General features: G+C 42.7%; 2 protein-coding genes across 6 annotated transcripts; one reads left to right on the top strand and one right to left on the bottom strand.

The window, feature by feature from the left end:
• Positions 1-137: 137 nt before the first annotated feature.
• Positions 138-17,389, top strand: tdrd7b (tudor domain containing 7 b). Of its 4 annotated transcripts, none has more exons than XM_082525893.1 (21): positions 138-613; positions 2,092-2,298; positions 2,480-2,624; positions 6,875-7,082; positions 9,272-9,316; positions 9,409-9,482; positions 9,838-10,046; positions 10,201-10,563; positions 10,642-10,949; positions 11,026-11,218; positions 11,308-11,419; positions 11,820-12,022; positions 12,107-12,241; positions 13,445-13,528; positions 13,731-13,865; positions 14,023-14,133; positions 14,423-14,571; positions 14,689-14,930; positions 15,070-15,253; positions 15,341-15,501; positions 15,647-17,389. In XM_082525893.1, the coding sequence occupies exons 1-21, from the start codon at positions 467-469 to the stop codon at positions 15,865-15,867; spliced, it is 3,636 nt and encodes a 1,211-aa protein (XP_082382019.1). In that variant the 5' UTR covers positions 138-466; the 3' UTR covers positions 15,868-17,389. The 4 variants fall into 4 exon arrangements, with proteins under 4 accessions (XP_082382019.1, XP_082382020.1, XP_082382021.1 ...); XM_082525895.1 differs by lacking the exon at positions 138-613 and adding an exon at positions 939-1,274; XM_082525894.1 differs by lacking the exon at positions 9,272-9,316.
• Positions 17,390-17,452: 63 nt separating this feature from the next.
• Positions 17,453-20,156, bottom strand: LOC309701718 (calcium-binding protein 2). 2 transcript variants are annotated; one of them, XM_082525897.1, is made up of 8 exons: positions 20,058-20,156; positions 19,782-19,844; positions 19,403-19,553; positions 18,842-18,872; positions 18,476-18,619; positions 18,220-18,329; positions 17,944-18,091; positions 17,453-17,767 (listed from the first exon to the last, which is right to left on the bottom strand). In XM_082525897.1, the coding sequence occupies exons 2-8, from the start codon at positions 19,841-19,843 to the stop codon at positions 17,739-17,741; spliced, it is 675 nt and encodes a 224-aa protein (XP_082382023.1). In that variant the 5' UTR covers position 19,844; positions 20,058-20,156; the 3' UTR covers positions 17,453-17,738. The 2 variants fall into 2 exon arrangements, with proteins under 2 accessions (XP_082382023.1, XP_082382024.1); XM_082525898.1 differs by having other exon boundaries at positions 20,063-20,145.
• Between the last annotated feature and the right edge of the window lie 6,010 nt (positions 20,157-26,166).

Genomic DNA, 26,166 nt, shown 5'->3' with positions numbered 1-26,166 from the left:
CCTCGTGGCTGGTAAAGTCTGTTTGCAATGAAAACACCCAGTTTATGCGGTTACGAAAAAACACGGTACAATACAAGAATGGGATTTGCTGTTGGTTTACTGAGATTTCAATTAAAAAATGTGGCGGTTAAAAACCACATCATCACATTTTACAGGGGAGGCAAATAAGTAGTCAGATTGTTTTACAGTTTGGTTTGACAATTAATACACTAGTCTAATTGTGCTATATTAGTAATAAGTTAAAATTAAAAGAAAGGATACATTAAATTGGCCGGGGGAGAGAACTCTCTTCTGTTCTTGTTATTATTATTATTTTTTATTTTGGGTTGATCACTTATTACACATATCTGTGTTACAGTAACACGAAGGCCCTTCATGCGGTATTACGCACGCACACACACAACCGTTTTGGTGTGGATGTATCGGGTCCCTGGATGCGTATTGACGTGTAATTATCCAGAGGCCTATGCGCAGCCGACCAATCAGGTGGCGGAGGAGAGGCTGTGCCTGCCGGCCGGCACACACCGGGAACGAAGCCAACCGCCGTGGCGGTGACAGCGCCACAGCGACTGGACCAGGTCCCGACTTCACCACCTCGTCTGTGCAGAGCAAGGTAGACTGTTCTGGTAGCTTTTAGAATAACTTTCGTGGGGCTTAAAAAGTTTAACTCCTGATAAAGCTTGGCCGGTGCTGTTTGTTTTGTTTTTTTGGGGTGGCTACTCCCGGATTTGATGGTTGAAAAGTTTTCAATCGGGCTTGCAAACCTTCTTTCCGGCAGCGACTTTCAAAATTAAAGCTATTGTTAGTCATTTGCCTTGGGAAAGGTAACCGGTGTATCGCGGTTGTCTTATTATGAAGGCGAGATTTATGTAGTTCCGGTAATTTCACGTCGCTTTTTAACTAACTCGACGTAGCCGCTGTCCCGGCTTTGGCAGGAGGATTTAACTCGATTTTGCGCGCAGTATGGTCGCGTAAGCGGGCTATTTACCGGGTCCGGTATGCTCTGTTGGTGTGATTGTATTTTTTCAGAGCCACTTAAGCACAACTTTTGCTCATGAAACTCATAAAGGCAGAAAAAGTTAAAGCAAATAGTTTTGTCCCGATGGAGGGTGTGGAGTTAAAGTGTGACACGTGACGTCATTCATCCCTCTCCCGTCTGCTGTCTGCGCTGCTCAGAGTGGCCATATCAACAAGTGGCCTAAAGCCATCTCATTCTGAAATAGTCTGATACTTTAACTTCATCCTGCTCCAGTTCCACCACCTTCTTCATCACGGTACTACCTGAACGGATAAATATATTTAGAAATACTTTAATTTGAATAATTTGAATAATAATTTCGAAAGAAGATCAGATATCGTGTGTTTCCCAAAGTGCAAAGTTGACGCTTTCCGAGTGTGCCCGATCTCGCGTATTCCTAAATTTTAGTCATTGTAATTTTTTAAGGGGCAAGTTGAGGATTTCCACTTGTTTACACTCCAGTGTGTCCGGTGAGACCCCTAATTCTGCTTTCAGGGTGTGTCTCCATGTCGGTCAGAAGCGAGAGTTGATACCAAATGCTTGTTGAAACCTAAAGTTTTCGTTTTACTTTTGCCTGAAGTTCGACAGGGAGCAGCTCTGTATGTTTCAATTCCGCTGCAGGGCGCTTTAGTTTGGAAACCGAAAGCATTTTTGTGCAGAGATGGAATGTAACAGCCTTTTTCAAAATAAAAACACAAACAAGAGGAGCTCTTTGCTGTATTTACTGTATTTTTCAAAAGCAGGTTTTTATATACATTTGCTTGCTTTGGTCATGGATGGTTTTTATGCCTAAAAGAAAAAGCAAATACTCTACTGATACTATGACTTCAGAATTCAGTTGCAGTTTTAGTCTGCAACAGAGATTTAGATTGATCTGAATACACTGTTTGTTTCTTGAAATCTGATCAACACTTCATGAAAACTTGCCTAACCAGTCCTTCATTGACCTACAGCGTAAACCCAGCCTGTGTGGACATTAGTATGGGTTTGCGTCATTATCAGAGTAAAAGATTTCAGAACTGAAGTGTTTAAAAAGTTGCGTTTTGGGTTTGTTTTTGTGTTTTTTTCTTCAGATGGCTGATGCGGAGGTGGCAAAAAAAATGCTGCGGGGCATCCTGCAGTCCAACAAAGGTGGAGTGTCATTGTCACACCTGCAGTTAGAGTATAAGGAGCTGACTGGGGAGCACATACCACATAAGCAGATGGGACACAGCAACCTGGATGCTCTTCTAGCCAGCATGCCATCTTTAGTCCGCATGGAGCGCAGCCGCTCGGGAGAGGTGTGTGCCGATGTGCTTCACATAAGCGGCGATGGATGATATATATTTTTCTGCTTTCTTTCTTTAAACACGTCATCGGTAGATTGTTACATTGTGTGATGTGCATTACGCCTGCAGGGTTTAACCATGTTTACATTACACTAGAGCACGACTGCATGCTTGTTGCATTCTCTATTTCCAGGTGGTTTGTTTTGCCTCAGGGGCCAAGGAGACAGGTCATCTAGCCAAGGTGGTGGCTCGTCAGCGCACATCCAAGAAGACGGGTCGACCTCACCTTGTCAACACCCAGATGAGGGTCAAACCAGCTGCCCCGCTTGTCCTCAATGGTAAAAAAAATGTAAAAAAATAAAAAATTTGGGACCCGTACAGGGATTTCCACGTCAGCATATTCATAATGAATGTGTGTTGATCAGTTAATTAGCTCATTTGTTAGTAAAAGGAGAGGATTAGGTGCTGCTTATACTCTGCCTAGAGGTGGGCCTCCAGGTGCATTGTGGGATGAAGTCAGAGAACGAGTAACATCAGACGTGGTAACAGGAAAGCTAATCAGAAACTTCTTTTTGGAAGAATGAGTGGACATTCGATGAGCAGGTCTGAGCTCCAGCTTCCACAAATACTTTGACTGCTCTGCTGCTGATAAAGAAGGTCCAAACAATCCTTAAATCCAAAGGTTACTGTTTTTCTTCCTTCAACCGTATGACTCTTTGATAAAGAAACAGAAGCATAGATTTGTTAATAGATTATTAGCTTTCAAGTACATCTTTGTTTATGCGTGACCATTTTAGACAAACTGGCAAATATTTTCATTCAAAGTTCTGCTATGTTTTTCTATTTTGCTGGTGTTATGTTTAATTTCCGATGCATTTGACCTCCCTGGGCCAACATAGAAAACAGTAACTGGAGACCGCAGCACGACCCAAATTATTCGGACCATGTGCAGTCAACTCACGATCTCTTTACCCTCTGAAATGCGCACTTCACAGGAAGCGGCAAGGCATCCTCTTGCAGTCAGTTGCCATCTTCATACGTATCTACATCAGAAGAGTCAGGGGTGTGCTCACAGTCAGCAGGCTGCAGGAGAATAAATATGTGAATGATATACAGCTGAACTGATATGTTAGAAATTGCTTTGGACTTTTTGTGGGTCCTGAGGATTGAGACTCAGATGGAGCGCAGGCTTTATTCAGAGATAAATGTATGCATTTCATACAGAAATAAAATCTGCAGTGCTCAACAGATTTGATAAACCACCTGTGATAAAAACAAGAAAACACAAAAATGTTAAAAAACTTGTTTAAAAGTAAAAGTTGCTGAATTCACTGAACTGAATTTCTGTTTGTATACCCATATTTGAACTGGCAGACTGGACTTTTCTGAGAAGTCAGACGTTAATCAATCATAGCATTCAACCACTAAAACTAATTCTTCAGTTAAGGCGTGCAGGTAAATAACTGCGATAACTTTAGAAAAAATATATATTTCACTGGTTTTTTTAGCTTTTTTGTTAATTGGCAAATTTGAACATACATGGATAACTACAATAATTATTTTTTAGCATTAACAATATTTTGATTGAAGAGCTTCTGTATACTTGCAGATGAACCATTAACGAAAGTATTTTGGTAATTATCAGTAAGGCTGATTTAGGGCAATGTAGATACCGTTACTGTGACACATGCGTAAATGTGCCTGACGCTCTGGGTTTTTCGGCAGTGTGTGAAACTAAACCAGAGCTATGCACCAGGGCTGCTGTCACACAACCTGGCTTTACAACTGATGGGCTGATTAGAGAAGAGCAGCCACACTGCTGCCTGAAAAGGTCAACTCGAACCTGACCATCATTCATAGAGTGAAAACACTTTTACATATTTATTAACTCTCAAAGTCTGCTGTTGTCAGTAATTCAAAAAGTTTATAGTTCATATTACATTTCAAAGTTAATTGGCACAGCTCGCCAAATGGCACTAAGAGGAATTTAACTGTTTATATTGCTGCGTTCGATTGAAAGTGTCTGAAGAAGAGAGCATGAGACTGGAATTGTTGCACATGTTAATTTAACTATAACTCTAACATACTTATATTCAGACATTAATGGAACACACTTAACAAGTCTGAGACTTGTAATCGTGCTCACTGACGGGAAGTAAAAGGAAGAAAGAAACATGAATGTTGTTCTCTGTGTGCGCACTGCTGAGAAAGGACAGGGAGACGTGTTTTTATTCTGCTCACTGTAAAAAGTTAAACAAGATGTATCCTCATATGCACTGGCATTTTTCCCTCCCTCTGACTCTCCATCAGGTTCAGTTCAGAGTAAAACTCCAAGTATTTATTGTTTTGCAGTCATTGCAGGAGCATGAATATGTGGAGCTCGGCTAGAAAAAGCGATTGAAGACTGAGTGAATTACATCACAAAACTGAACATGTGTTAGCATAAACAACCTAGAGATTGGACGTTGTTGTATTGGTGTAGAATATCCACCCTAATGTTGCAGTTTTCCTCAAAATCAAAGAAAAAACACTTTTCAGAGATAAACTGAGAGCTCGATTTGGTAAGTGAGCCATTTAGTGGAGCCATCTGCTGTGTAAAAGCCCGATGACGATGACGGAGCAGTTTTGTAGTACCCAAACTTTCACATTTTCACACAACAAAAAGGAGCTTTTCCAGACTCCTCTAGCGCTACAGTGCAGCAGTGCTGCTGCAGCAGCATAGAAACAGAAGTGGTGTTCAGTGTCTATCTCAGTGCTGTGACAATGCAAAATGCAAATGCTTTATGTGCTGCAGCCTCACAGTTTGTAGATGAACAGCTGCCCTGTTTAACTGCCCTTCTGTGGAGACCTGCTCATCCTTTAGGTACTAAGGATATCTCACACACTCAGACAAGCAGCTCCACAGTATTCAGGGCTGCACGCGAGCATCAGGTGCACCGAGATCTCAGCCCGTATACATCCTTACTGCGTGTCCGCAAACATTTCTGAACTTTTATTTATCGTTTTGCATTCACACACACACACTTGCACTAAAACATTTACAGTGCACACACCTCTGCTAGACTGTGATGCTGCAGGATATTCTGAGAGCCAGAGGAGGAAGTGGGAGGTGGTAGTGCAGGGAGGAGAAAGAGAGAGAGGGAGACAAAGGAGTAGAGGAGAGAGAAAGAGTGGCAGTGAGACGGTTGGAGGAGAAGAAAGATGGAGGGATGGTGAAATGGTAAGGAGACAAGGAAGGAAGGAGTCAAAAAAGGAGAGAGAGAGGGAGGGAGAGGAGGATGTTGAAATCTGAGGCTAACACGGTCTGAAGCAGCTGAGAGTCAGCTGCAAGCGAGGAGACGCTGATTCACAAATCAAGCTCTCTCTTCCCCACGCACATGCACCCTCTCCTTCTCTCCTCCCCGCTTGGGTTATTATTATTCAGGCAGAGACAGACCAGGGACTGTGTGTCCATGCCGGTGAGGTGATGCAGCGTCCGCTCTTAGTGTTGGTGTGTATGTTTGTGGGTGTTTGTCCTTGACTGTATCTGCATGTGGATTTATGCTTATGCCTGCTGGGTTTCTCTAATGTGTGTGTGTGTGTGTGTGTGTGTGTGTGTGTGTGTGTGTGTGTGTGTGTGTGTGTGTGTGTGTGTGTGTATAATTCAGTGATGATTTATTAATTGACTGAGTGCCAGTGGCCAATAGGATGTCCACAGAATAGATTTAGATGCGGGAATTGCCTGCTGATGACTTTTGAAGTCAGTGGCTGATGAAGGAGCTCTTTTCTCTCAATAGAAATTGTGGCGATTCAGTGAGAACAGAGTGAATAAGAAAGCAGGAGAAAGTTCTGGATCTCGCAGAGAAGCAAAGAGATTGAGAAGAAAGAGTGGAGATAAAAGAAGAGTCAGTGTGAGGAAGAAATGAAAAGGACAGAGTGTGGGAGTGTAAATGACTAAGGGTTATGCACAGGAGGTATACTGGTGAGGTCATCGCGCAGAAATGTGATGTCAGGACAGATGTGAATGGTGTAACTCTGACTTTCCATCTTTCTGCTGGATAAACAGGGACTGTAATGGATTACAATTACTGGATTTATACTCACATCAGACTAATCCTGACGTTTTTTGTTACATGTACCTCCAGTCTTAAACTAAACATATACGGCATACAGTTGAACTTGTGTTTCACCTTAGCTGTGCCAGTTGAAAGGAATAAACTTTGTTTTCCGTAATCGCTTCAAGCTAAATGAGGCATCAGTTTAATAACTGGTGCACTACAGCCATGTGTCGGTTATCTTAACTGAACATAAAGACTGGAAGCAAGTGGAAATACCTGGACTTGCTCCTTTTAGATTTTAAAAGCACATCAGCTCTGCAGGCCTGAAGGCTTCTTTCAGGCCTGGGTGACATAAATGCCTGTTTTTTGTGACCACGTGGACTTTTTACAGTAGAACGCAACAACTGCAAGGATTTCAGGCACACTGTCCATGTCCTAGAATCAGGTTTAGCTTAGTTAGGTTGTGTGTGTGTTTGTGTTCTTGCACTTGTATTCACTTCAAGTCCATAACTTTATTTTTTTTTTCGTGTTTGCTTTCTCTCTCTCCACAGCCAAACCTCAAAACTCTCTGAGGCAACCGAACCACCGTGGCCGAGGTGGGGGTAGAGGAGGAGGCCCTGGCCGTGGGGCTGGACATGGAGACTTCAGACAGGCAAGAGACTTAAGGGATGGCCCATCAGAGGGCAAGACTGGGGGGCATCCGAACAAGATGTCCAGTCAGAACACATCCAACAGGAAAGGAAACCAACCTCCAGACAAGTGAGTAAAGCAATTTGGATTTGGATGAGAGTGAGTAGATCCAGCGGGAAGGTTGAGAAGAGCGGTGTTTCACTTTTCAGATTGTCAGTTAAGTTTATTTATTTGATTAGATGATATAAAATGCCCTCAATAGCAAAATCCAGTCTTTGGAACTGGACAAAAGAGTGAAAAATTCTTTAGGGTTTCACTATGAAAAGATCTAGTTAGGCTCACACCCTTCAACCCCACCTCCACATTTTTGTGGAGGGGTTTTTGTACACTTACATGCATCAGTCATCAAGCAGACTTCCACAGTCCTTTGGAAACCCATGTAGAGTAATGAGCCACAGGCAGCTGTGCTCAGAAAATTCAGATCTCATGCCAGAAAAGTTGTTTTAAAATATTTCAGTCATGGAAGATATAAAAGAGCTCATTTTGTTGTCGTCTTTATTTGCTTTTATAAAGTTATAGGCAACGTAAAAATTCATTGCTACCCTCTCTTTCTGCCTTCTCTCCACCTGTGTGAGCTGAGCTGAATCAAAACGAGCATTCACGAGTCTGCTCGTGAATGGATGTCTGGTTGAACTCTGCTTGGTTTCTGGATGATAACCATCTCCCTGCTGCTGCTGCTTATTCAGCACTGGGCTGATGATACGCTCTCCACATTATTCTGGTTCTCTCTCTGTATTCTGTCTCACTTCATTCTTTCTACCTTTGTTCTTCCTTCTTTTTTATCAATGTATCTAACATTGTTCCATTTGTACTCGTGCTGCTGCTGTCATTTGCTACATCATATTTCATCAACAATGAATCAAATATCACTTCTGCTCAATGACTGTTTCTCCCACTTCCATCCACCCACTATTTAGTTCACCGTCCTGTGAAAACAACTGACATCAGTTCTATATCTGTATCACTGAAGGTGCTGCTGGCCCTCTGTAGCACAATGGGGCAACAGGGTGGGACGCCTGGTGTATTGGCAGGGGACACGAGCCCAGTGCAGGGGGAGCATGAGCCCGTTTTAATCCCTGTTCTATTCTGTGGTAGATTAACTCTTCTAAACCGGCACAGAGTGAATCAGCACATCTCTCTGTATCCCTCTAGATGTTCCACTGTGCAAGCCAGAGTCATCATCATTTATTTGTGTGTGTGCGTAGTGTGTGCAGTAGCACTATGGGCTGCCTGGATGTGCAAGCTGTAAATTCAGTAAAAAGACAGGCGCAGTACAACACTGAATTACATTTAAACATCATTTATATGTCATTTGATGAAAAACCAGTGAAGTAAGGAAAACGTTACTTAAGTTGAAGACGGTTCATTAGATTACAATAAAAGGTACAATAAAAGCTCATAACTTTAGAAAACGACTATATTTGTCTCAAATTAAAAACTACTCTTCTTCATTCTTGCCAACGTGCTGAGGCAGGCAAACACTTGGACACCTTTATGTCTGCACACTGCACGACTGAACCTGTTGTACTGCTTTCAGTCATTTTATTGCCCAGCCAATAAAAAAACACTGGTGGAGACCTCCACGTTAATGTTGCTACATAAAAATAACATCTGTAGTTATTCAGGACGCTTCAATAAAAAGCCTGAATTTACTTTTAATTGTTTATTCCTTCAGTGTGTTTTCACCACCTCCACAGGCCTCAAAAAATAAAGAAAGAGGTCAGTGTAGTGCACATTTCCTGTTATTGTGTTTTGTAATATACAGATTTTATGTGTAGGTAAGACATTCTAATGTCCTTACAGCCATTTGGGGCTCTGAAGCGAATGGTGCTGTTGCTCTGTTTATTGACTGCATGATTACATTAACATGTACCTGAGTGAGGCAAGAGTTCTGACTGATTGGAGAAATGTTTAAACAGAGCTGTGTGATTTGAGTTGACCCTCAGACATGATAAAGATGAGGGGTAGACGAAATTGATGGAAGATCAGTGAAGATTTCAGCAGAGTAAAGAGATGGATATTCTACTCAGTGCACAGATAGAGGTACTCAGCAGATCACTGCATTGGGAAACTAGTGCAATGCAGTTCCTGCTGTGCAGTATCTCAGGATTAACAGGTCATCATTCTGAGAACTTTAGCAAGCTATCTGTTTGGACTTTGAAATGTTACCTGAGTTTTTTTGAAGCTCTGATTGTGCTTTGCCTCAAATAAGATAAAAGACCTTCCAGCTCCAAATCAAATGTAATGTTTTTTTAAAGGATGGCCCAAGAGTCAGACGTTCTAAACAAAGAAGGAAGAAACAGGTAGATGGCCTGTCATCAGTATTTTCTTTTTCTTTGCCTTTTAGAACTTGCAAAAAGCTAATTATCCTTCTTGTTTGTTCTCTTGTGTTCAGGAGGATGACCCTACCATCACGGTTTCAGAAAGAGGTGCACGCTCACCTTTCCAGAAACTCCCAGCAGACCGCTCGTAAGTAGGACAGGCTTCTTTTCAGCACACTAAAAATACATGTTGTGTATCCTGTCCTCCAAATCGGCAGAAGATAATTCGTTTCTGATTATTAGTAATTTTTGTTTTATATCGTTCTTTCCTTTATTTTGGATTTCCTTTGAGTCAGCACACAAAAATAGAAGTTATGGGGCTTTTTTCACTCTCCTATTTTGTTTTCTCTTTTGCTTCTGTTTCACTTTTAGAGGTGAAGTCACGTCATTCAATCTAATAGTTTAGGTCCAAGGAAATGATTACTTTAGAAGCAGTAGTGGGCTTTATACATGTGTCTGATCTTTTTTTCCTTCTTGTCTGTTTTTCTCTATTTATCTTCCAGCACCCTCAAACTTAAATGAGAGCTTTGGTTCTGGGAAAGCAAAGCCCTACAACCCCCAACTGGTCCAAGGTCACATCAGAGAGATCTTGGCGAAGTACAGTAATGGCTTCTGGGTGTCCAAACTGCCTCAGATGTACAGAGAGCTTTACAAACAAGACCTGCCCACAGAGGCCATTAAAGACCTGGAGACCTGGACGCACATTTGCATAGTATGTGTCGCTTATGATGCTGTAATTATTATTCGTGCTTTGGTAGCTTAATAAGGGTTTCTGTTTCCAAGCAAAGAGAAAGATAATTCTAAAACATCACTGTAGTGCAATGCAAAATGCTTTTGTAATAGGGCTGCTCCGTTTGTCCTTCCAGGTAGAGAAAACCTGCAGCAGCAACCCATCAGAGCGGCTTCTCTACCCTGCCAAGGAACAGACAAACACTTCCTCCTCCTCTTCGCCCATCCTCACCCACCCAAACTCTGCTACAACCACAAACGTGCCCGCAGACAAACCTTTCCAATCCTCTGTCCAACAGAGAGCCCCCAGCACTCGTCCGACTCGCTCTGGCTCTCGGTCTTCTCAGTCTACACCTTCATCCTCCTCTTCACCCAGCCCTCCCTCGTCCCCTGCAACCCTCAGCCCTGACCTGAAGCAGAAGCTGGAGGAACTGTTAGTGAAGTACTCCAGTGGCCTGTGGGCCCATGCGCTACCCAAGCTCTTCCAGGACACCTACAAAGTCAGTAATACTTCAGTATACTTTCATGTACATGCCGGGTGAACCTGATAATATTATTATATCTTATGTGTCTTTAAGACCAAACTGCCAGGACATGTTCTGGTCAGCCTCGATCTCCTCTCTGACATCTGCACCATCGACTACCCGATGCCTGACAACCCCAAGAGGGCCATCCTGTACAGGCGAAGCAGTACTGGAGGTGGAGGAGGAGAGGACGAGAACTGCAACAGGAGGAACTCTTCAGCCAGTGAGGAGGAGCTGAGGGTGAGGAAGGAGCTGGGGAGGAGGCTCAGTAACCAGGCAGTGCCTCCACTACAGATCCCCAAAGAGGAGTACCCCTCTGTGCTGGTGGTGGAGGCGACCAACACGAACGGGGTTTTACTCAGGTAAGACAGAAGTTGTGCGATTGCGTCGTAACAAGGCAGAGAGCATAAATCCCTGACTGTCTCTCCTCCGCTGCAGGTACATCGGTGAGGGTTACTCCCAGGCTCAGGAGTCCATGGAAGATGAAATGAGAGAGTTTTATGGTTTGGACCAAAGCAGCCCAACACCTGTATCATCCCTATCCTCGGGCCAGCTTGTTGCAGTCAGGGCGGAGGAAGAGGAGGAGATTCTGAGGGCACAAGTCTGTGAGGTCATGACTGACAAGGTCAAGGTGAGGGGTCAAACACAGGAAATGACCTGAAGGATTAATTTGAGGACGTATAAGTTCTCCCTCTGATCTTTTCTTTTTTGGCTCTATAGGTGTATTATGTGGATCATGGCTTCTCAGAGGTGATCAGCAAAAACAAAGTGTTTGAACTGCATGAGAAGTTCTTTAAACTGTCTTTCCAGGCAGCCAAGTGTAAACTGGCAGGTGGGTGTACTCGTCATTTAATCATAAAAACACAAGTAATTTGGAAGAAAACTGAACATTACTTAAAGAAATTTGTTGCCACTCCTGTCAAACTTTCTTTTTCCTTTCCTAGTTGGTTCATATGCACAAAAGACTGAGATTTTATTCCCGGGATTTTAAGCAAAGTTGCCTCCACGCACAGCGAAAAGCTGTGGAGATTAGTCCAATACGTCATTTTGCACATAACTGTTCAAGTTGTGTAAGTAGATGTCGGTAATGCAGCCAATAAACAGTCGACCAGTCAGAAATGTTCAGTGCTGCAGGGCCCAGTCACAGATCTGATCGTTCTATGGAAAAGAGCTTCTCCAAAGGTTTCTAGTACCTGAGAATATATATTTTTTGTGTCTTTGTGTGTGCCTAGGCCTTGAGACATTTTGTCAGGACCCGGCGGTGCTGAAGAAGTTTGAGACGATGGCGAGTGGAAAGATTCTCTTGGCCGAGATCCTGGAGAGAGGGCAGACCCCTCTGGTTGTCCTGTACGACACGTCGCAGGATGATGACATAAACATCAACGCTGCCTGCATGAAAGCTCTGCACGACAAGTCGCTAGCGAGTCCGTTACAGGTACCGAAATGATTGTGCGTGAATACATGTGGGTATGCATGTGGTTTTGTAACACAGCAAAATTGTTTTTATGGATGTCCTCAGGTGAACAGCGCTTATATGAATGTGGCCATCAGTAGCGTTTGTTCTGATGGGACTATCTACTGTCAGCCTCCCTCCAGAGGTCTTACCAAAATGAATGAGACGCTGGAGAAAATAGAGACGTACTTCCACTCACAGGTAAATGCCTGCTTCGTGTGCTGTCTCAGAGCTTTTTTGGAACTGTGATACTTTTATCAGTGTGCAGATTGATTATAATCTTGTAGCCTTGATATGTTCTATCTTCTTATCGTAGTGTAAGAGAAAAGCTAAAACAGCTAACATGACTGATATCTTGTCATTTTTAATTGATATGCAAATATTACAGCTGAGCATATGCAGAAGAACAGACAGCGTGTTGTAGAAAATGCAAAAATATTATTTCATTTAAATTACATTTATTTCAAGTATATTATATAATAGTATCTATTACACACTGTAGCTGTTTATGTTACTATTTTCAGTATAGTGTGTCTCCTTGTGCACTGTTAAATGGCTACACTTGAACGTTACTCTGCAAACAACAGTTGTCAAAACAACTCAACTGAACATTGTGTAGTCGCAGTCGCTTTTGCCCAGCAGTAGGCCCAGGTGAAACAGAATTAGTCGGTTTTCTGCAGACACCTCCAAGATTTCATGGCTATGTTTGAGTAGATTACCTTCAGAAAACTTCATGCTAATTTCAGGCTCTGAGGACTTGAATGAGACTTGTTCCAAATGAGATTTTCATTTTCTAGCTCACACTTCTCTTTCTGTGGCTTTACATGTCATCATTTCTTAGAGCTTATATAAAAATGCATGTATTGCCATTAAATAACTGGATCACATTGGGTCATACATACATGCGTCTTGTGTACAAACTGGAAAATAATCCAACCTTTTATCTCTTCTTCTAATTCTCTTTGAATTAGTAGATCGGAGCTCATCAACGTCATCTTAAAAAGACTTTTGTGAATGTAACAATGCCATGTGTTTTCTCTCAGGCAGTGTTGTGGGCAGATTACGATTAGGTTGCTAATCTGGAGTTAAGACATGGCCAAGCCACTTAGTCTGTTTGCAGCACAGTGCAGCGGATGCTTTTGTAGTTCAGCGGCCTTTAAAGCGTGTAGCGTCATTTTTACGTCAGCGTTTGGGTAAACAGAGCAGAGCTGCCAGCGTGTTGTGTTAAGACGGAAGATTTATTGGATCAGATGAGTTTAGGTCAGAAATACACAGAATGAAACATTAAACATAAGGAAACATTTTAGATCAAAGTCACATTGTAACACTGTAGTCAAATGTAACAATTATGGGGTTTTTTTTGTTTTTTTATTAAAGATTTTAATTCCATTAATTTTCTTCCAGGTAACATCAGAGTTCCTGGTCTCCCGACCTTTTTGTGGGAAAAGATGTTTGGCTCGCTACAAAGGAAAATGGTTCCGTGTCGAGGTAACTGTTTCCTGCAATAAACAATGTGAATTATTAAACAAGGAACAAAATGACTGTTGCTCAATAGAGGACCATTTATTTCCTTTTGTTAACCTTTGATAAGCAGTCACAACCTGTTAATCCCTGTGTTGCAATCAGTACCAAGTATAGTTATCTGTTTATCTATAACTTTTAATAACGTGACGCTTTCTTGTCTCTTTAGATCACCAACCTTCATGGCAGCAGAGTGTTGGACATCCTGTTCATTGATGTGGGCGTGCAGGCTTCTGTCGAGGTGTTTGAGCTGAGGGAGATTCCTCCCCCATTCCTCCGTGACCTTATGGCTATCCCACCACAGGTCAGGGTCTATGTCTTTAATGTGCAGACAGTGAACACCCGACCAGAGAAATAAGTAATAAGATCATATATGTCATTTATACAGTTAGGATTTAGACGGTATCTGTAGAAATGTGGGCATATTGTTAGATAAGCTGATGCATGCAACCTGTGTTCAGGCTGTGAAGTGCTGTCTAGCAGACCTGGCTGTCAGTGTTGGATCCTGGACTCCAGATGCTGTGCAGTGGCTTCGAGACAAAGTGTTGAACACCACTGACTGTAGTATGAAGGTAAATGGCTTTGTCCCCTTTATAAATGTATTTTTTGGCCTTTTGAGCTGAAGAGGTGGAGACGATGATAAGAAATAGACTTACAAACATTCACACTATCCTTTTTTTTACATATAGCAATATATTTAGATTGATTTAGAAACTCAAAACAACTGTGAAAAGTATTCTAATATATTCTGTTCTAAAATATTCTACTATGAAGAAACTAAACGCAGCCGTAAATGTGTTAAATGAGTTTCCTGTGCTTTTTCCTCTATGTTTTTCTTCGTGTCCCTCCACACTCACCAAGGTTGCCAAAGTGGATGAAAAGAAGCGCTGCATTCACGTCCACTTATTCACAGACAAGAACTTCCATGACCCGGACCGCAGCCTCAACCGTCAGATGGCCCAGTCCGAGCTGTTAAAGCAGCAACCAGACGTCTTCCTGACCAGCCACAGGTTCTCGATGATGGTTTTTCACCTGTTAACTCTGTGCCCTCCAGCTAATGTCTATTTTTTCTCCTTTCTCAGTTGTAATTCATTTAAACTGAATTTCTAGTTTTATGACTTTCTCAGCTCTGCCAGGATTTCCACACCTACTTCATCCACCAAGACCTCCAGTGCCAGTAACTCCACCAATGGCAGCCCAACATCAGCTAATGTCCCAGTCAAGCCTCACCTCAGGAGGGCTCTGTCAGGGCCCAAAGGCAGTGGAGGCGGTGGAAACACCACCACCACCCCCAGCAGCCCGACAGAAACACCATCATCCCCCACATCCTCTCTCCAGCTGCCACCACCATTAGAGCTGCCCACTATAGGTACCAAGGAAGAGTATATTGTCTAAAGAAAACACTGTTGTTATTTGTCTTGTTTAAACACCCACCACACAGTATATACTGCATTTGAATGCTCTAATCCTCAATGTTCTTATTTCACATTGGACTCTTGTTTTTTCAGGAAACAACATGGATGTATACGTATCATTGGCGTGCCACCCCGGCCACTTTGTGCTACAGCCATGGGGAGACATGTACAGACTGGTAGTGCTGATGGGAGAGATGATTCTCTACTACAACAAAACAGAGGAGAAACCACTAAACGTAGAGAAGAATCAGATTTATGCTGCTAAAGTGGAAAACAGGTGAGTTTACAACTACAAATCTCACAACGCATGCTGTTAAGAACTTGAATTGTAAGTGCGTGTGCTTTCTCTCCATCGATTCTTTAGCTGGCATCGTGTGCTGGTGAAGGGAGTTCTGAACAGCGGCTTGGTGTCTGTTTATGAGTTGGACTATGGTAAGCACGAGCTGGTCAGCTGCACACAGCTCAGGCCTCTGATCAAAGAGTTCAGACAGCTGCCGTTTCAGGGAATCACTGCTCAGCTGGCTGGTGAGTACACGTCACATGACACTCAGTCAACTGGGCTGTACAATTACATCAATCTGCAAGACCTCCGTTTAATTTATTACTTATTATTTATACCTATTTATTTATGCCTGGTTCTCATTTGGACTTGGCTCCTGGTTCTCCGCAGGAGTGAAGCAAAGGCAGTGGTCCGAGGAGGCCTCCATTGTTTTCCGGCACCACGTGGAGAAGAAGCCTATGGTGGCCCAGCTGGAGGCAGTACAGGAAGCCACTACCCCTTGGGAGAGGAAGCTGACTGTCTTCCTAGTTGACACTTCCCAGGAAGAAAAGGACACCTGGGTGCATGACATCATGGCTGAGTTTGCAGATGAGCTGACCAACGAGCTGTAAACAATAGAGGACCACTGAGAAGTCTTACTAGTCAGATCCTGTTGATCAAAGAAGGCGCAGTGTGTCGTGGATAGAAAAAATAGAAGAAGCTTATCTGTCTTTATCTATATACCTACCATCTAGTTGGATTAAAGAAAGGAAGAAAGGGGTTTCCTAAAGAGATGAACAGAGTTTGAGAAGTAAGAAGGGACACTGAGATGTTTGGCAGCATGTAGAGGAACGAAGACGACGTGAAGAAATGAAGGCACCGTAGCTGCTGTAGTGTTAAAGGCTGCACACAGAAGGATGCTGTGATGTGATGTGATTTGAGTTACTGCAGTGTGACCAATGGACAGCATGCCCATTCATGATGACTAAGTACATAATTGATACAAACAGATCTACAGTACAAAAATAAACTGTTAATTAAATCAGTATAACCTCGCAAAGCAGTCAGAATGGTACAGCATGCATTCAGAATATTCGGTATGGGCTTTAATCCAAAGCATCCTAAAGTACCATGACCGGTTTTAGTGTGTGTCATCCTGGGAAAGCCAGAACACCCTCAATCCTGCCAATGTGAGCACCACACAAACTGAACCGAGCAAGTTCTCTCGCGCAAGGAAGACGTACAGTACATGCACCTGTTTACTAAATCTGCTTTTGGGATGGTGCTTCTCATTGTCACGAAGTGTGCAAAAAGTGGAGCAAACATTCCAGTGAAAGTAGGAGAAATGGACGGGAGGTCGTACGAGGGAGAGCAGGAGCTTTTATTTTGAAATTACTTCATGTGCAAAATATAAGTGACTGGTATTCAGTGGAAAGTATCAAATTAATGATGAGCATTTTTTATTTGTCTGTGAAATGCAACACAGAATTTATTGTGGTTTGAAGACGAGTTTTACAGTGTGGATGTGTAAAACTTAGTTTTATTAAAAAATGAAGGCTAAATAATGCATCAAAGCTACATTGTGACCAGCTCTAAACAAGAGAAATGTGTATTTTTAGAATCTCAAAAGTCTAACATACGAGAGAAAATGCATGACAAACTCCTGATTATAACTCCTGTGACGTCAGCGCCTCGTCCATCTCTGTGCTTTTTCGGGAATTGGATTTTTCTGGCTCGTGTTTCCGTTTCTCGCCTGGCATTGAGACGTAAATCTCAGCAGATTACTCGTGCTGCATGTTACAGATTCCCTGAGCTACGGTTTAGTTTGACGTTATAGTAAGAACAATAATTACGATATTAATACGCAGATTAAGTTTAATGTAGTGATATATTTATAGAGTTTTAAATGGAGGATAAATTGGGCTTATGATTGGGTTCGGTACCACCGCTAAATGCCGGCCTGATGTGGGATTTGATTCTGAAATGTGAAACTTTTCTTTCTGATGATTTGAATGTGCAATTCTAATTCTGACGCTAGCCGACCTGACATGATCTTATTTATATTTAACTTATATTCTCTGGATAATAATGATCACTATCATTCCTATTTTGTTTAACAATGACCTGGAAACAATAAAACAGATGTTTTTGGAATGAAGTCTGCTGTGACGTGATGCTCGTTGTGATGTGTCCTGACGTTTCAGTGACAGGCATGAGTGAGTTTGATTTCTTTATTAAAATAGCAAAACACTGCAGTCTTATTTACATGCTATATCACAACAAAATGTTCATGGATCTACAAAATGATAACACTCGGCATATTCTGCATTTGATGACATGTGGGAGTGATGCAGAAGTTCGTCACATGCAGCATTATTGCAAGGCTAGGCCACGCTTTATGTAGTAAAAGTCTGTAGCTAGGTTACAAACACAAGTGAGCCTAACTGTGAATACAGCTGTGGACCAAAGCAGTCTGTCCATGGTTGGTCGGTCTGTCGAACGATTAGCGAATAGAGAGCATCATCACAAACTCTGAGCAAAAGGAGAAAGAAGAGAAAACAGAAAACTGAGTGAGTGTGTGGCATCTGACAGAAGAGCAGGGGTTTGTTGGTGTAATGGTGAATGTGGATGAAAAGTTTGAAAAGTGTAAAAACACACACACTTCTAATGAATCAGTTAATGGCCCGAACATGCTGATGTCTTCTCACCTTCAAAATCAATGCTCCCATCTGCATTAATATCCAGCTCCTTTAAGATCTCCTCTAGTTCTCCTTTCTTCAGCTTCTCCCCCAGCAGGGTCTTCAGCGCTTCCTTCAACTCCTCCAGGTTGATTATTCCATCTCCGTCTACATCAAACTGAAAAACAAAGTACTTGAAATGACGTGCGTATCCGATGATACTGTGTGCGCACATTTATTTGGGATTTCTGTCCATTCGCTCTAATTCGATAACTGCGGTAATTGAGTCATCGTTAGCTGACAGACCTGCATGAAGGCCGACTGGAGCTCCTTTAGTCCCAGCATGTCCGCCGTCTCGCCCATCATCCTCGGTCCCATCAGTTCAATGAAGTCTTCAAAGTCCATTAACCCGCCCACTGTGAAGAAGAAAGGGGCTCTTAAGTGAACCAATAAAGGCCAAAACATGGCCAAATATGGAGTTGTTGTTTTTTTTACTTGACTGTTTAATAAAGATTTGAAATCGACTGGTCGATTTCATTAAACATGTTCTCAGTGGACTCACTTCTCATCTTTATCTGTTGCACTATTTCCAGCAGCTCCATTTCAGTGGGCATGTATCCCATAGTCCTCATGCACTCAGCCACGTCCTTGTAGTTCAAGTAGCCATCTTGGTCGTAGTCAAACTCCTTAAAGGCCTCGTGCAGCTCTGTGAGGAATATCATAGGGGTTGCAAAGAGAACATGAAAGTTACTGATAACATTTAGCACCCAAATTCAAATTTAGGCAGTCATTTTAACATTAACAGTTCATTTAAACTCTAATAATTCACCACTGACAACACAAAACAGGATTTTTAGGCGATCACCTCTGAGGCCCGACACCTCAGTGTAATAAATGTAACGCTGATGTAGGTGTGAGTGAGACTCACCGTCTAATTCAGCCTGAGCCAGTTCTCTGTCCTGCACACACGCGAATCAGACATGTCACAGCAGCAAAAACAAAGTCAAATACTCCACAACAGAATAAAATCGACACCATTTCATTTTTGTAAATGAGTGTGATGCTCATGACATCAAAGATTGCTAACTTGTGTGTAATTATCATTTATAAACATATCAAAAAACAAAAGGTCTCGTTCTGACGGAGCTCTTCTTTTGGATCATCCTAATGAATTGTGACGCTAAGCTTGTGCTAACGGGCGACTAACACGTCAGACACACCAGGCTTAGTGGAAAAAAAGCTCCAGAAAGATCAGGAGCACACCTGTAAGCACACCGTCTCACCTCCGCCTGGCTCCTGACATTGTAACATGTGACACCTGTGACCGTTGTCATGGCGTTTAAATGGATAATGATTTTTTTTTTTTAAACAAATGCTTGTGAAGAAAAACTTGATACTGGGATATAAAATTGAGCTAAAACTGTGATTGAATATGTAAAGGTCAAAGGTCACAGCTGTACAGCACATTTGAATGGGTGAAAATACTTACCGCCCCAAAAATACTGTTGAGCACGGAGACGTAGACTTTTTGCTTACTCTCAGAGACTTTCTTGGACTTCTTCAAAGACTTCTTGGGCGTTTCAGAGACTGAGCCTGATGGGGACTCCTTTCCCTTGGGAGATTTAGTGCCGCCTTCTTTTCTAAAACATGTAAAGTCACAATTCTTCCTCACATTTGACACCAGAGACCTCTGCTATAAAAATCATCTTACGAATAAGCATATTTATTGCTTGAGAAATTCGAACATTTTTTCCTGAGGTAATGAATGAAGTTACCACGGCCACACATCAGAGTTGTGGAAATCGTGCATACTTTTAGACAAATTTATTCTACTTTGAGGAAGACACACAAAGACGATCTCAAGTTACCCATCTGCTGAGGCTGAGTCAGCGGAAGTTGTTGAAGGGGTCCGCTCTCCTGCTTTGGACATGCTGTGGATAAACAGAGACACACATGCCACAATAAGTGCACTATGTACTTCAATTAAACATATTAGTGAATATGCGCTATATGAATGCAATCCATTATTATTGTTTGGAAATGTGAAAATTAACAGTTTTAGGAATGCTTAAAGATAAAAAGAAACAGTGTTTTCTATCACTGTTAGTACTTGATCTTGTTTTTTTCTACTGCACATTGCTTACCTTACCTCTGTGTCCAGTTAGTATGAGCAATAAGAGATCGTGTCCTCTTTTAGCGGTGTTCCTCTTGTGTTGTGAATGGCTTCACGGTATACTCTGCTCTATCTGCTCTCGACCTCCCACCGTCAGAGAGGCTTAACAGGTAATCACCTGGCTAAACATGCAGCCAGCAATCAGAGAGCAAAACGTGGAGCAGCACTGTGACTGTGGCTGGTTCGACTCCAAATGTGTGCCTGAGCACAAGAAGTGAAATACCTGGGATACCTCTTTGGCCGTGGACAAATAAAGCCACAAGATGACATGTCATAAAAATACTTGCAAAACAGGACATTTCTTTCTTTTTACAGGCTCCACGGGCTTTTACTGATATAAGCAAATAGTAGACGGTCAATTAACGACAAATATTAGACAATTAATGACTTTCTTAAACGTGCGTTTGAGACAGACATCGTTCTCTAAATGTTATTTACTCAGCAGTCTGTTTATCCTGGAATACGTCGTGTATTTTATGGAGTTTTCCCTGTATGTTGGGCTGTATAAAAACAGTCCAGTCGTCATCTTCAATGGCACCTTCAGCTTTCCTCAGATGAGTGTTGAAAATGTCGCTTTTGAGGCCTTAAACTCGGTGGTGTCGCGCCAGTCCATGGGTAAGCCAATGATTAATAAATCATTAATAACCCCTGCTGTAACTGAACTTTTCTTTCAGGGTACTAATTAAGTTAACAGGCTGGTAAGCTTGTGCATCACCAGGTGTCGGATAATGTAGGTCTCCTCTGCTAATGAGTAGCCGTTTATACTGTTTTCTTTACACTGTAATGTATGCGAGTATGGGATCGTTTATGGCAGCTAAAACTGTGCACGTTGATAGCTTAACTTCACCAAACAAGTTCTTGTTTAAACGCCAGATGACTTTTATTCAATATTTGCGTTTATGCAAAATAGCCGTGTGTTCACTGGGCTCATAGCAGCTGGCCTACTGCACATGCTCCCGCCCCTGGTCAGGGTTAGCATGTCGCTCTGTTCGGTGGTCCACTAGATGGCGCCAAAACTCACAGTACTCTTACAGCCACGCTAGCATGACATTGCTGGAGCAGTTTATTCGTAAAATAGACGAATGTCGACGCATGTTTTGTCCCATATGGACTTGTTTTACAGTGTACTTATTTTTTTCTTAACATTTTACTCCAGTTTTATTAATCTTTTGTGAGCAAAGCTGGGGAAACACCTGTTAATAGACACCAGGTCAATTTGGCTGAATGAAACCACAGTTAAAAAGGAAAGCCTCACTTATCACGTTAGTCTTATCATTTTGGACGCTTGCCGAATATATTACATAAATGAATCCCTAGTCATTGTCATTGTATAATGATTTGTAAAACTTAAAAAATAAAAATAAAACGCTCGCTGACCGGAAGTAAGCTGCGACGTCGAACCCATACATTGCGGCAAAGCATTATGGGAAAATCTCAGCCTATTTAACTTTCAAATTAACTATTACATGTCAATAAAATAGCATTAATCATTTGGTGAACGAGTTAGATTTTAAATTATGATCGTGTTCCACTAAACATTGTGTTGCTGCTTATTTCCGTAAAACCGTCAGGCTGACTCGTATGCGGCTGAAACCCACCCCTCGCCCGGCTGTCTCCCACTCATACTTACCTGGCAGGGATGATACCATGATCACAAAGGTGGTTCATCCAGAGCGAGGCTTTGCCATTGCACAAAGGCAATTCTGACCTCTGTGAATTCCTCAAATGTGGGAATCTCAACTGCACAATTTATGGTAGTGGGGACTGCGTACGCGCTTTCCCCTATTAACATGTGAAAAAGAAAATTACACTCCTACTCTTTTTCATTCAACAAGTACATCGTTAATCGGGGTGCATACTGGTATTTGAAATCTTTGAAGAGTGCTTGGATTTCGCGTGTAGTGCTTAAAACCTCTTGAAACTGTAACCGTATTTCATTCACCACAAATAACTATCTGCTTGAACAGTTTTCTTCAGATGGAGAAATAAAATGAGTCCCGAAGTCTAAAAGCAAAATTTTGCCTTGCTCCTCAGCATGTCTGTCTGCCGAACAGTCGGATGGACAGTACAGTAGTGCAATTCATCCTGATCGGTGATTGGTCAAAAGTCTAGAGTGAGAGAAGAGGCTTGTGATTGGTGAAAAATGTGCAACGAAGAAGCCTTCTTTTATTCATTCAGTCTGTTGTCTGATTTTTCTTTATCAGGTGATGTTTTCAGCTCCTTTATCCCGCCTGACGCCTGGACTGCTGTCTGTGGTCTTCAGCATGATCACAATGTGTTATTTATGTATTTTGACTGGTTTACAATGACAGGACAGTAAGCATTATCAGTGTATATTCCAATAAAAGCATCTAGTTTTTACTCCAACATCGATGAGGATTTTCTTTTGGCTCTTTTGAACCAACAGGTTGGAAAGTGCCCTGAAATTAAGAGCAATTGAAAATCAATTCCTTTCTTTTCTTCTGTGATTATTATGTGCAAAGTCTTTTAGGTTCTTCTGACAATGTAATTGTTTTACTTTTCAACTGGTAAAATCTGAAGGATTATTCATGCCATGACACTGTCATTTACAGACAGGCAAGAAATTAAAGGCATGCCCTGAACTCCTGATCCCTACACAGAGAGTGTTACACCCCGGCCTAGGCAACCGGGGTGCAACGCAGGAAAATAAAAATAAGGAAAACAAAACTACGAAGAAAAACACTAAGGCCCTCCACCAAAATCCCAAAAAGTGTCTCAAAACGAATTTATTTACATCAAAACACAAAACGTCAAACTATTTACAACGGGGGGGAAGATCGCGACCATGACACACTGAAACACAAGGCTTAAATACATAGAAGGGGCAATCAGGGAATGGACCACAGGAGGGAAACACAGCTGGGGCAAATTAGACCTGACGAGACAGGGAAACGTAAACTGAAAAGACTAAGATAACACAGACTTTCAAAGTAAAACAGGAAACACATAACAGTCACACCAAAAACAACACACTGACAACACCGAAACGTAACAGTTCCCCCCACCCAAAAATCAAACATTTAACACCAAGTGAAAAGTTTGATCCAGACAGACGAAGCCGATGAAGGCTGGAGCGGTCCCACGGACCCTCCAGCGAAGGCGGATGAAGGCTGGAGCGGTCCCACGGACCCTCCAGCGAAGGCGGATGAAGGCTGGAGCGGTCCCACGGACCCTCCAGCGACGACAAAGGCTGGGGCGGTCCCACGGACCCTCCCCTCAGCGAAGGCAGACGAAGCTGATGAAGGCTGGAGCGGTCCCACTGACCCTCCAGCAGACGACGAAGGCTGGAGCGGTCCCTTGGACCCTCCAGCGAAGGCGGATGAAGGCTGACGAAGTTGATGGAGGCTGGAGCGGTCCCACTGACCCTCCAGCAGACGACGAAGGCTGGAGCGGTCCCTCGGACCCTCCAGCGAAGGCGGATGAAGGCTGGAGCGGTCCCACGGACCCTCCAGCGAAGGCGGATGAGCAGCCCACCAGCTGCACACACGGACACGCAGCCCACCAGCTGCAGAAGGCTGGAGCGGTCCCTCGGATCCTCCAGCGAAGGCGGATGAAGGCTGGAGCGGTCCCCCTGACCCTCCAGCAGACGAAGGCTGGAGTGGTCCCACGGACCCTCCAACGAAGGCGGATGAAGGCTGGAGCGGTCCCCGGGCCCTCCAGCGAAAACAGACGGAGGCTGAAGCGGTCCCTCCCTCGGACCCTCCAGCAACGGCGAACGGCTGAAGCGGCCCCCGGGCCCTCCAGCGAAGACAGACGGCTGAAGCTGTCCCTCCTTCGGACCCTCCAGCTATCCCGGACGAGCCCCCATATGTTACAACCCGGCCTAGGCAACCGGGGTGCAACGCAGGAAAATAAAAATAAGGAAAACAAAACTACGAAGAAAAACACTAAGGCCCTCCACCAAAATCCCAAAAAGTGTCTCAAAACGAATTTATTTACATCAAAACGTCAAACTATTTACAACGGGGGGTAAGATCGCGACCATGACACACTGAAACACAAGGCTTAAATACATAGAAGGGGCAATCAGGGAATGGACCACAGGAGGGAAACACAGCTGGGGCAAATTAGACCTGACGAGACAGGGAAACGTAAACTGAAAAGACTAAGATAACACAGACTTTCAAAGTAAAACAGGAAACACATAACAGTCACACCAAAAACAACACACTGACAACACCGAAACGTAACAGAGAGACATTGTTGCACTTTGCTGCCATGTTAGGGTTCACTTGTCAAAGGTAAGAGTTGTAAAATCATTAGAAACTTGCTATGAGAGATTATGTTTGTCCTGTGACAAATAGACTGAATAGTTGATTATGAAAATGGCGTGATCATACACCATGGCTTTCACATTCACCTGATGTCAACCAAGACTATCTGGGGAAATTTGACTCACATAACAGATAATAGCTCTGTTAGTGTTTCCTAATCAATTCCAGGAAACACTGAAGTTGTTGCGGAGGCATGTGTTGTACAAATACTTCCAAAACTTGTCTTTGCCTGCTTGTACACATTGCTTCTTTGGTTCAGGTCTGTTATGTGTTTCTACATAGTTGTGTCTACATGTCTAAGACAGATTAAAGCCCAACTTGGGCATTCGTTAAGTAAATCCACAACTCACTGTTACTGTAACACAGGACACTTTATTAAAGTGGATGAAACAGGAATACAGGAAAACAGCACTGCAGGATAGTCAATCAGTGAGCTGAACTACAAAAAGTCAAAAGTGCCTATCAGGTAGGCTGGAATCATACATGTTACCATCAACAATATCATTGTGCATGTACTGACAATAGCCAAACACGGGTAAATGTGTAGTAAATGGCAGTGCGGTAAATCTGCCTAGTATGATATTAAATACACGTACTACTTCATATATCTCAGATCGTTTGTAACGAGCCACGGAAAGCATCGTGTTGACTTGAAGGCGCGTGGATACCCTCTGTGCGTGAGTGAAGGCTGAGCAGCTGCTGTGTGCAGGTTTGGTGAAGACCATACTTCTCACCAGGCCTGCTGACGAGGTGCATGGGCATCTGGATTTACAACATGACTTGCTAATGTCGCCAACATCAGTTGTAGCCACTGAAAAGACTAGAAATGGGCGTAATACATTAGATGTCGGCTAGCGCGCGGCTAACATTTACCACAAAGAAAAAGGCTTAAATGCGCTATCGTGTAATTTCCGCTAAATCCAGAGTCGATAAATTAGCGTAAACATAAAAGAAATGCCAGTTTCCATAAAAAACAGCGGGCTTCTTCGCTGTTCCGCTGCGTGTTGTTGTTTTGGTGACGCAACTTCCGTCGAGCAGACGATTGGTCGTCTACAGTGGGAGCCGACGCTCCTATTGGCCCGAGTCTACAGTGTCTACGCTCACCGTAGACTCCGGGCCAATGAAAAGACGTAACCGTCTACAGTCAGCGTAGACTTTGCCCACATGCCTGGAGGTTGCTGTTTTAATAAGTGTTTGCTGAAAAACAACAAATACAAAGTATGGATAACACAAGGAACAAATCCACCTGAAAGGTCTGCAAAAAGGATTTGCACCTTTTCACAGGGGGCACTTTGCGTAAGCCCTAGTACATAATTTTCCAGTGTGTGTACATTACACATGCTAATTTTTTCAAATAATTGTTTTGCTATGATGATTGAAATGCACTGAGTATGATACAATATGGCAGCGTTATTATAGCCGTTATGGCGAGGTGATGTATGAAAGGCTGTGAAATTAGCTAACATTACTTAGCAGTAACAGTAATGTGACTTCACTCAAGTGAAAGCTTTAAACGTTAGCCCGATACTTAACTAGCCAACATAAGGCTTTCTGATTAAAGACTAAAAGCAAACCTATCGCCAAGTAAATAGGATACTGTTTATATTTTTGTTTATGACTGGCATTAACACGGTGCCTTTGGAAACACCTTAAGGGGCAATCATGGTAATAAGAGGGACTGATCCATATGTGCATAAAGAATTGACAGTTTTTGTGCTACCGAAGTTCCCGGCTTTCATTCAAAATCTGTTTATCGTGAGCACCTACACATTAAACAACTTAAAC

This window comes from Aulonocara stuartgranti (genome assembly GCF_965226115.1).
Source record: "Aulonocara stuartgranti genome assembly, chromosome: 3".
NCBI classification, from domain to species: domain Eukaryota; kingdom Metazoa; phylum Chordata; class Actinopteri; order Cichliformes; family Cichlidae; genus Aulonocara; species Aulonocara stuartgranti.
This window is presented reverse-complemented; position numbering and strand designations above follow the sequence as displayed.